Source organism: Mustela erminea, chromosome X (assembly GCF_009829155.1).
Source record: "Mustela erminea isolate mMusErm1 chromosome X, mMusErm1.Pri, whole genome shotgun sequence".
NCBI lineage: Eukaryota > Metazoa > Chordata > Mammalia > Carnivora > Mustelidae > Mustela > Mustela erminea.
Window position 1 is genome coordinate 30,937,449 of NC_045635.1, and position 11,893 is coordinate 30,949,341.

Here is an 11,893-nt window from a genome sequence, read left to right on the forward strand (position 1 = left end):
GCCATTGTATGTTCACCTGCGCTCTCACCAACAGTTATAGCAAGGTTATATGAAGCTCTACTGGGCTCAGTGAACACTGTGGATGGTAGGTTATCTCTTCATCATCTTGTTCACATATCTTACCTCAGAGAAAAAACATGGCAAGAGAAGACCCCAGTCGTAGGGACCTGCTGGTATTGGGAGCTGATGGGTGGTGAACTGATGCAGGGATGGGTTTCTATCAGATCTCTCATATCTCAGAGATTTGTGCATTGCGGAGGCCCTACAGGTCCCCTCCAAGAATCCCCCGAACAAATACATAACTCAAAAAAGGGTCATAAAGAGGTCACTGAGGTCCAGTTGGAGTCATAAAGAAAATCAGGGGAAAAAAACACAAAATGAACTACAGATGTAGACAAGTTGGACATGGAACCCCTTACCCTATTCTACCACTGTCCACCTCAACCCCAACATATGAAAAGAGCTAGAATCCGGAAAAGGGAACCTTCCAGGGGAAAAATGTTGTGGGTTACAAGATTGATGGTTTTATATTGCATTAGTCTTCTTTAATAAACAATAATGACCACCAATGATGGGAATGTCCCAAGATACCACTAAAGAAGAGAAAGAGAACTTCAAGAGAATGTGTTTAGGAACAGAGATTGAAAGCGTAATTTGAAAAAAAAAAAAAAAGGCGCTTTTCCTCAGTGTAATTCCAATATGTTGAGCCTCCCCAATAAACCAGCTACATATTCCAGGCACAGGATACAACTGCATAATCAACATGTTTCCACATCCACTAACTGGTTTATCCTTTCATCACACCTATGACTTATTTAGAAAGGACATCATGACATAAAGGTTTCAGAAGAAAAGAAATAACAAGCTTACAGATGCTTAGTGAGTTGACTGAAGTCACAGAGCAGGGAAAGGATGGCAACTGGACCCAAATTAACTCCAAGTCTATGGCTTGGAGATACCCAGATACCCAAAAGTCCCTATAATTTTAAATGAAAAGGAGCCTTGATTAGCTTTCACCTAAGCAATCTCAACAGAAGAGATGAAGGCAGGGGCTCTCCCTGGCCCATCTATCCCACGGCAGCTTCAGCTCTGTATCTAGGACAGATAATTCCCTTCTCAGAGCAGAACCAAGACACAGAGATTCACTTTGCACTCAACCTAGAAACCTGGCAATGCACTTCATAAAATTGCCTGGTCACTTTGAATAGAAAGATAAAAGGGTTAGAAAACATTCTTAAATTGTCCTCTAAATAGAGATGCTCCATAAGGCCTTTTCCAGAGTTGTTTTTAGGTGAGCGAGCTTTAGAGAGTGAGCTGGTGATTCTCTGGAGACTGCAGAGTGAGACAGGCAGAAATTAAAGTATCTACCTGACCTCTATTTTTCCTGGCTCTGCCAAATCTATGACTTTAAGAGTTGCTTTCCCCCATGTAAGAAAAGAGTTGCTTTTCCCCATGAACCTTGGTTTTTTAATTTGTAAAACAAATGCAATAATATCACACAACATGGTGATTATGAAAAGAAAAAAAGAAATATCCTATTAATTGACATAGAATATATATGTGTATATATATATACACATATATATGTATATATAGAACTGTAGAAACTCATATAAATGTATTTCTACAAATATTTCTGCTGTATTTATCCTTTTCCAGAAATCTCTTTTAAACACTGCTATTTGGGAGAATGGGCATATACTTACTGTCCCATTTCCTTTTCCTGGGCACACTGGGAAACTACATTTCCCAGGCTCCTTTGTACTTAGCCTATGGTCAGGAAAATATGTTCTGGGTAATAATAGGTGGACAAAAGTACTGTGCTCCACATCCAAGCTTAGCCATAAGAAAAATATCATTCTTTATCTACTTGGATGCACTAACTAGATGGCCTAAAATATGCTGAGGAGCTCTAGGAGTCGCTGGCATTATAAGATGGAAAGCATCATGGTCCTTGTCTTTGAATACTACTATCAGCCTACAAATTGAGCTTAAAATAAATCTTCAGTTTGACTAAGCTGTTGAGATTTGGGCTGGTTGGCTGCAATATCTAGTGCTAATTACCTGGGTAATGTAGTATTTGACAAGCTCACTACTCATTTTTCATCACCTGTCGTTTGGAAGTATTTATGCATCAAATCAACTACTAAAATACCATAGTCGTCTAGCACCCAAGGATAAAGTTCCTGCTTTCTCATCTACAGGAGTTCATTGTTGGGTATATCTGCTACTGTGGGGTATAAATACTTGGATTAAAATTCGGAAGTTCACTCAAGTGATAAATTATTGAACACAAAATCGGAAACTACATCTATACTGTACGTTGGCTAATTGAATTTAAATTTTAAAATTTCAGAAGTTTAGGGAAAATATTACATCATCAAAACTAAAATATGTTGCTATTACTACTAATTTCCTAGGATTTGCTAAAATGGTTTTAATTGACTACATATCTTTTCTTTCTTAAAGTAACACAATATGCACAAAGCTCCATGTGGTGTTAATTTCTACTTAACTTCCCTTAACCACACCTTCTAGCTAAATACGTCAATCTAAGAGTGTATGATAATTTGAGGTATCAGGAACACAATGAAGTATCAACATCAATTTTTTTCCTTCTTTTAAAGGAAGAAAAAGCTTAAATATGTTTATCGAAATGCTAGAAAGTTAAGCTTACATGACCCATAACGTTTTTGCTTGATATGTTTCCCTGGGAAAAGCATGTTTTGGTAAAGCTGTTGTCAAGCTCTTCTTGAAACATATCATTCCATGTCAGAAATAACTACCTCATATGTTGTTCTGGGTTTAAACAACAGCTAATGAGAAAATGAACAAAAATACGTGCTTATTTTTAAAAAGAAGTGTTTTGGGAAAAGTTAAAATTTACTTCTTGACTTTGCTGACTTAGTTACTTCTTTTGTTTTCCACTTCATTTACAGAATACCTCATCATCTCATTGCGTAATTTCACCTTAAATTGTGATTTTTCAGTCATTCTGTGGGTTAATAGGTCTCACTCTTAACTTCATTTTTTCATAATCTCTTAATTTATATTTAATTCTATTAAAGTTTATTGAATTTCCAAAAGTATCCCATTTGTAACTGTCTGTATCTCTATGTCACCCTTTTTCAAAGTGGCAGAAGGAAGAATAATTTACATGTAATTTTATTTTTTCAACAATTTTTTGATGCTCAACCTCAATAAATAGTGGAGCATTTTTTAAAAGATAAAAAGAGAAAAAAAATATAAAAAGAGGAGGTCACCAGTAAGGTAGAAAGAGTGACTTACGTCAACCACATTCCTGGGCAAGGACCCACACATTTTAGGGGAATTCCATCTAATGAAACAATGCTAGCCTGAACAGATCCATCTATAAAAAGGAAATACTGCTTAGTACCTAGTTAACAGCTAGTCAATTAATCACATCAATTCTTGGTGTGAAAACAACTTGGCAGGAGAAGAGTTGAGTTAGGGGGACACACTAGTTATGTAGAGAAGTCACCTTCCACAAGGCCATCTTTCCTCCGATCTGTCTACATTCAAGGGGAGTGAGGAGAAGGTAGGGACAGATACAGAATATTCTGATATAGAATATTCACTGTAAACCAGCTCAGGAGTAGTGTCCAAACTGGCAACAGGAAAAACAAAAACTGAAAAAAGGAATAAATTGTTTCTTCCACCTTCTCTACACAGAGATTTTCAGCATAGAAAATATTTAAGTCAAACTGATTGTGTGGTTTCTTACCAAATGAAGAAAAATGTCAGTTATAAATTTTTGTTTTATATTGTTTTCAAATATGGGGGCATAGTTCTCTGTGGAGAGCCATGCAGCAGGAGCAAGGAGTCACGTACTAAGCAAGGCATGAGAGGCCAAGGCTGTAGATAGTTTGCCTAAGGAATGCGAGCAGATGCAGGGAGTCACGTACTAAGCGAGGCCAGAAGAGTGGGAGGAGTGAGAGATTAACCCAAGGACTGTGAGTGCATTCGCGGGTGACGTTTGATAGATACCAGGAGTCAAGGGAAAGGCGCATGATCTGTAGAACAAAGAAAACCTATGGAGTCACATACGTGCTCACGAGCACGATGCGTGCACATAGATAGTCCTTCTGATTGGTAGTTTTGTTAGTCGTGGTATACTCTGATTGGATATAGTTCGCACTTGGTGGAGATATACTTGGGGGTCTTAGACTGGGGGGGGGTCCCCCGGCTGAAGATTGTGAATAAAGAAGTTTGCCACTCACCTCGCCTACGGGTCGTTCTTGCGGGTCGAGAGCAACAGTTCTCCAAAATAAAACCGTTCCATTTGTAAAACACTTTTAGCCTTGAGAGCAAAAGTTGGAGAAGTATGATAGCTCCATGGTCAGGGACCACCAAGAATAACTGATAAAATGAAATGTCACTTCTTATCCCTGGTGACTTACCAAGGTAGAGCTGTGGGAGAAATCTGTCTATTCCTGAGTGTCCGCGCTAAGAGAACACAGCACCTGTGGAGATTTTACAAACAACAGTAAAATTAACTAAAAGTCAATTGACTTTGTATTTTGTATGGGCAACTATAAATATTATCTGGGATAAGACATTCCTATCCTAAGAAATCTTCTATTGGTTGATGAATCCTAAATTCTTTCTGGGGTTATTGTTGAGTTTGGAATCTTCAAATAAGCACATATTTTTTTTTTTTTATTACTTATCCTACCCTAAACCCTGCAAGCTAATTTGGAAAACCCATTATACAAGAAATTCAAACATGCAGTACTCAGCTACATGTATTCTTAGAGAAAGTTCCTAATATCCTCAGTAGTGTTAACGTATAAAGGGTAGATTCAAAATGAGCAATGCTATAAGTGATTAATCAAGCAAAAAAAATACTTATTATATTAATCCCGAGACTTTTTGTGACTAATTAAAATTTTCATTTGTGTTTAAAATTTAAATAGTGAAAGAGGGTTCATAGCAGACTTAGTCACAGTAGCTAAAAGACGGAAACAACCCGAATGTCTATTGATGGATGAATGCATAAACAAAATGCAGTTTATGTATACAATGGAATATTATTCATCTTTAAAAAGGAAGAAGGAAACTCTTACACATGCTACAATACAGATGAGCCTAAAACACATTATACTAAGCGAACTGAGTCAGACATAAAAAGACAAAAATATTGTATGATTCCACTTATATGAAGTACCTAGAGCAGTCAAATTCATGGAAATAGAAATTAAAGTGGTCATTGCCAGAGGCTGGCAGGAGGGAGAAATGGGGAGCTATTGTTTAATGGATACAGAGTTTTGTTTTAGGAAGATAGAAAAGCTCTAGAAAGACACGAAGGTTATGACTACAAAACACTGTGAATATACTTAATGCTTGCTTGCTCATGACCTGGCCCCTAGACACAGAGGACAAAGAGAGCCAGAGATAGAGGTAGACCACTTTGGGCTGGTGGGTGGAAGACTTAATCAGCAAGTTAACTTACATATAAGGCTTGTTTGGGGCACCACAGGATAAGTAGATCTCCATACCCACCAGAATCTTAAGCTTTATATAGAGGCCTTTACACGGTTGAGTCATGTACACAACACCTTACTCCCTCAAGGTTATGTCCTGGAAACAGCTCCTTGTGCAGGAATGGTGGGCAGGATGGACATTCCAAGGCCAGGGGAGGGGGTGAGAAGCCTCTGATTGCCTGGGTCCAGCCTCTGGGCCAACCTGTGATCACATGCTCTTGATGACCTCCTCTAACAATGCTACTGAACCGTGCACTAAAACATGTTTTAAAAGAGGGTCACCTGGGTGGCTCAGCTGGTTAAGCATTTGCCTTCAGCTCAGGTCATGATCCCAGGGTCCTGGAACTGAGTCCCATGACAGGCTCTCTGTTCAGTAGGGAGCCTGCTTCTCCCCTCTCTTGCCTGTTGCTCTGCCTGCTTGTGCGCGCGCTCTCTCTCTCTGCCTAATAAATAAATAAAATCTTTTTAAAAAATGTGTAAAAGGATACATTTTATGTGGTGCATACTTTACCACATAGACTCCAGATCTTTTATAAGCTGACAAAATATATATGTTTAAAATTAATCATAGCATGATTTGGGGGGATCAACATGATTAGTATTCCCTGCCAATCTTCATTAAATATCAAATAATAAATGGATCGCCTGAAATAATACAGGAATAAGACTTGTTCTTTTTTCTGTAACATAAACTCCCTCCAAAATTTGTCCTAAAGGTTACTTGTGACCAACCGCTTGCTCCTTCTTTAAGGCAGATTTGGTTACTCCAAGAGACATGACCACTGCTGCCCCCACAACCTGTCTTCTGCTCCTTTGCCTTTCCTCCTAACAAGCTGATTGAGGGCAGAGTCATTTCTGACTTCCTTTCCCTCGATGACCTTCCAGGTTACACAGAGCTGTTGTGCTCGCTTCCCCACTCCCTGGTAATTGTTTCCCCTTTATTGAAATGAAAAGTAGGTTTTCTTTATAAGTTTGATGGTTCTTACAACTTTTAAACTTTTCGTTTAGAAAAAAAAAAAAAAATGGGCTGGGCCACCTGGGTGGCTCAGTTGGTTGGATGATAGCTTTCAGCTCAGGTCATAATCCTGGAGTCCCAGGATCGAGTCCCACATCCAGCTCCCAGCTCCACGGGGAGTCTGCTTCTCCCTCTGACCTTCTCCTTGCTCATGCTCTCTCTCACTGCCTCTCTCTCAAATAAATAAATAAAATCTTAAAAAAAAAAAGGAAAAAAAATGGCTTTCTAAACATGTTGAGCACAATACGTTATCTCAGCCCTTCTCTAATAATACCATCTTTTCCTTTGGGAAGCCATACCTGCCATCTATATGGATGAGGCACAGAAGGAAGACTATCTTTTCAGGAAGGATAGATGAGACAGGCAAAGGTGATTAAGGGGTACAAACTTCCAGTTATTAAATAAGTCGCAGGGATAAAAAAGTGCAACATAGGGAATACAGTCCAAATACTGTAATAACTTGCATAGTGACAGATGTAATCACACTTATTGTAGTGTGCAATAAACAATGTATAGAATTGTTGAATCAGGGACACCTGGGTAGCTCAGTCGGTTAAGTGTCCAACTCTTGATTTCGGCTCAGGTCACGATCTCTGGGTCATGGGATCAAGCCCTGGGTCAGGCTCTGTGCTCGGTGGGGAGTATGTTTTTCTCCCTCTCCCTTTACCCCTACCCCAGGTCACTTGCTCTCTCTCTCTCTCTCTCTCTCAAATAAATAAATAAATCTTAAAACTATAAAAACAAAGAATTGTTGAATCACTATGTTGTACACCTGAAACTGACATCATATTATATGTCAGCTACACTTCCAAAAAAATTAAAAATTAAATTCCCAATAAAAAATTAAATGGATGGATGAATGGGTAGATGGAAAGATATGTGATAAAGCAAATATAGGAAAATATCAATTGTAGAATCTATGTGATGGGTATATAGGAGTTCTCCTTTCAACTTTTCTGTATGTTTGATATTTTCATGATAAAATGCTGGAAGGGGGCTCCTGGGTGGCTCACTTGGTTAAGCATCTGCCTTCAGCTCAGGTCATGATCTCAGGGTGGTCCTGGGATCCTGCTCAGGGGAAATCTGCCTCTCCTTCTGCCCCTCCCCACTCCCCCCCCCTCTCTCTGTAAAATCAACCAACCAATCAATCAATCTTCAAAATAAAATAAAATAAAATGCTGGGGAAACAATTTAAAAAACCCAGTACCTCCTATGGCTCCATTTATGCTTCCTTGTGTTGGTGTACCACAAATCAGGATCCTAATCAATGAACCTTCACCTGACTGCCAAGCTGGCTGTAACCCAGGTAATGAGAACACTCTTGATGACCTGCTCCCTCACTGATGGCTCCTTCCTTCTAAGCCTGAGTCCCCAGTCATTTTGCTTCTTGGCTTTTCCTAGAATGTAACTACTCCATTGAAGAATGCTTCCTCTCTCACCCTTATTCTCACTATCTTCTTGTAGGATTTTTTTTTTCTTTTTTAAAACAATTTATTTTTTTCCAATGTAAGAAGAATAATGGGTTTATATAGAAAATTTGAAAAAGGCAGGAAGATAGCGAGAAGAAAAAAAAAAAAAATCAACCGTAGTCCTACCCCTAGAGGACAACCATTGTTGCCATTGTTGACAGTGTGGTCGTGCTCGTTCTTTAAACAAATCTTAGTTTAGGTCCCATTTCTGATGTGATGCCTGCCTCACCTTCCTCCCCCAGAATTTCTCTATCACGTTTGTACCCCTCACTTGTACCAGTTAGTGAACCTGGCGTGTGTCCTGTACTTCCAACTAGGTTGTTGGACGCTCGAAGGCTGCAGCCATGAATTCTACTTCTTAATTTATCCCCAAACACCTACCACATTGGACCCAGTATTTGCTGGCTGATTTAACCTAAATGAATACAAACCACTTCAGAAAGGATATAAAACAGGCCAGTATCTACATCATGAAAATTAAAGCTTTCAGGTCACCTGACTTGGTGATTACGGTTTTTCTGTTCCTGGAACTCCTGAAAGCCTATTAACTAGCCTCTTTCTCCACATCAAAACTGAATAAGAAGCAGAATGAGTGACAGCCAGGATTTACTCAAAGATTCTCTATATAAGGCATAAAAAGGTGGGGGGGGGGGGAAGGGGAGATGGAGAGAGAAGGGGAGAGGGAAGGAGGAGGAAGAAGGGAATGAAGAAGAGAAGAAAAGAGAAGAGAAGACAAGAGAAGAGTAGAGTAGGGTAGGGTAGAGTAGAGTAGGGTAGGGTAGAGTAGGGTAGGGTAGGGTACAGAAGGGTATATAGAGTGTATAGTCCGGTGCTCAATCCAGTATGTGATTTGCCTCCAGCACCGTATACAGGATCCCATCCACTTGCTCTGAGTCAAACCCGATCTCACGAAGCTCCAAGTGAGGGAGGACAGAAGTAAGGAGATAGCTGACGTGGATACGCAGCCGCGTAAGCTTTGCCAAAGCCCTTTCTAGGTCATCTCCCTCTGGGGTCCGGTAGGAGACCTGAGCCTTCTGCAGCACTTCCAGGTGCATCTCTGTCTCCTTCAGTTTCTCTTTGAGTTCCTGCTTTTCTTCCTTGGTTCTCTCCAGCTCGGCTTTCAGAATTTGGAATTCAGCTTGGCGATAGCCCATGTGTTTCTTGCTCCAATACAAGCCTTCCGTCTCCTGGGTGGTGTAGGTCACCAATTCACTCTGGACTTTCTTGAATTCAGAATGCCAGTGATTCCTCTCCTGTTCCAGCTCCTCCACCTTTTGCTGGAACAAGTTCCGCTCAGCCAAAACACGTTCCAGTTTTTCTGTGGTTCTTTTCAGTTCTTCCAGTTCTCTTTGGTTCTTCATCTTTGGCGAACTGCGACCTCCGCCCTCCTCAGAACCTCGGCCCTTCTCCCCAGCGGCTGCGGCAGGGGGGGGACCAGAGGCCACGGAGGGGTAAGGCCCCGGGCTCCAGGATTCCACTGCTTTTCTCCTCTCAGCCAGCTCCTCTCTGTTGAAAGGGATCAGTTGAATGGGAGCTCCTGAATCTCTAACACCTTTTGCAACACCGACAACAGCTACAAAAGGTCCCTTGTTTACTTCCTCTTTGTTTACATTTGTGCTGCCTCTGTTAGATTCTTCTGCTACCAATCTTGGCATCTGATCTTCTAATTCTTCAGGGAGCAGGGACCCCTGGTGTTGGTCTTGGGCCCCTGAATACAGGACTGACACCTCCCTACTCTGACTGGGATTCTTGTTTGCATCTGGGTATTCTGGAGAAAGGTACGGTGGTGTGCTTCTCTCCGAACTGGATTTATCATGGCTGTTCTCCCCTTCTGAGTAGGAGACAGCTGCCTCCACCCTCCTATAAGGGCCAGGCATGGAATAATCTAGAGGAGGTGTTGTCATCTCATTCTGGAGCCTTCTTCGTTTCTCCACCGGCTCCTCTCCCAGGATCCATTTGTACTTACTGGAAAGCTGAAAAACACTGGAATCCAGAGGCTTAAGCTGAAGAGAGGGTGTCTTGCTTTCTTCTCCAACAGATGGAGGCCGGCTAGGACTATCCATTCCCTCATATTCAATTGTCTTATTGTTCAAGTCATCCATATCTCGACTAGCAGGGATCTTCAGCGGATTGGCAAATACCTGGTGGTTCTCACTGTCCACTGGCAGCTTCTTCTTCTCAACCACTTGATCCTGTTTTTTAGCTTTGTTCAAGTACAGGTCTTCATCGATGAGTTCTTGTTCCTCTGGAACAGAGCATCTCCTGTACTTTGGATGGGAATTATAGTAACAAAACCATCTTGCAGGTAATGTAGACGGATCAACCTTGCCAGGAAGCTTCCTCCATTTAAGACACTCGTCACACTGTACCCATGTCTGGTCAGGAATCTTCGATATTGGCCTGGTGATGGCTGAGGTCTCAAAATTCTCTTGGGATGTCTTTTCCTTCCAATAAGAATTGAGCTTCTGGGCAAGGGCATTTATTGTCAAGCGGTACTCTTTGGTGTACTCAAAGTCTTGTTTGTTGTAGGCGGGTTTTAAGAAATTGCACTCGATGACTCCAATTACTCCCACACCTTCTCCATGAGTTGGCTTCACCTGGCATCCCACCTTCTCAAAAGACTTTATGAGTCGGTTGTTATGATACATCATCATTCCAAACTGGTTATTATTCTTGCAAGAGAACCCAAAAGTTATTTTCACCTGCTTATTTGTGAAGGTAGGTTTATATAAATCATATCCTACATTGGCCAGGCTCTTGGCAATCATCTGGGTGGTCACCTTCTTTTGGCGTAGAAAAATTTTCATTCGTGGCTTCATATACAGAATGCCACAAAATGCCCGTAAAGAATACTCTGTTTCTGGCAGCTCACAGGTAACACCACCAGTCTCTTTTTCTTCTGTGCCAAAGTCTGATACCAGGATGTCATATTGATCTGTATCAAAGTCCAACTCAGACTTTCCATCTTTATTTCTGCGGATGTTCCAAATGAGAACACGAGTGCCTTTTTTGCCTGGGATGGCATCAAACTGGGAAAGCAGGTCATTTTCACTGTTGAAAATTGAATAGTTCAAGATGGCTTCTAGGCTGGGCAAGGAATCCTCAGTAATAATCATTTTTTTGTTTTGCTGGTTGAATGGAACAATTGGTACAATAACTGCCTGGGCCTGGACACATTCCAGATAGGTCTGTGACAGGAGTCCAACAGTGAGAGTACCCCCATTCTTGGTGAAGACGAGAGCATCCTTTCCTAGCCGCATGGAACCTGACTTGAAACCATTACCAAAGACCCCGATGGGACACTGGCTCTTCTTTATTACTTTATCTGTAAAGCCAAAGCTGAGCATTCGGTGTAGTTTATGAGGTGTCATTCCACATCCATCATCAGTAAAGGTCAAACAAGATTTATTCTTGACCTCCTCAACATCTATAAAGACCGTCCTGGCAGATACATCTGGATCTACTGCATTATCTAGCAGCTCCGCGATGGCACTGAAGGGTCGTGTGTGGCTGCTGGAGTTGCTCTGGAGGTAGCGGGGGCTCATCGTGCTCAGGCGAATCCCAAAGGCCTGTGGGCCGCCGCCGGGCCGAGCCAGCCCGCTGCCCGGCGCGCCAGGGCCAGCGGGGGCCCCTCGATACAGGAGCATTATTTTGGCCGCCACGATACTCGCTTGCTGCCGCCGGACTCCTCGCCCGGCCGTCCCGGACTGGCCCTCCCTCGCTCCCACCCGCAGCTGGCGGGGGCGGAGCGCGCTCCAGCCACCTGTCCGGGGCAGGAGGGGTGAGGCCGGCAGAGCCGAGCGGCGGCCCCGCCCTGTCAGCACCTCTCCCGACCCGCCGACTCCTTCTTGTAGGATTTTATGGGAATCTACACACTAAATCATCCTACAAGGATGTAAGACCCT

At 41.9% G+C, this 11,893-nt stretch overlaps 1 protein-coding gene across 2 annotated transcripts; it reads right to left on the bottom strand.

Moving 5' to 3' along the window:
• Positions 1 to 8,736: 8,736 nt before the first annotated feature.
• LOC116583180 (MORC family CW-type zinc finger protein 4-like) lies at positions 8,737 to 11,653 on the bottom strand. Of its 2 annotated transcripts, XM_032331205.1 has the most exons (2): positions 9,014 to 11,653; positions 8,802 to 8,975 (listed from the first exon to the last, which is right to left on the bottom strand). In XM_032331205.1, the coding sequence occupies exons 1-2, from the start codon at positions 11,633 to 11,635 to the stop codon at positions 8,895 to 8,897; spliced, it is 2,703 nt and encodes a 900-aa protein (XP_032187096.1). In that variant the 5' UTR covers positions 11,636 to 11,653; the 3' UTR covers positions 8,802 to 8,894. The 2 variants fall into 2 exon arrangements, with proteins under 2 accessions (XP_032187095.1, XP_032187096.1); XM_032331204.1 differs by having other exon boundaries at positions 8,737 to 11,653.
• Between the last annotated feature and the right edge of the window lie 240 nt (positions 11,654 to 11,893).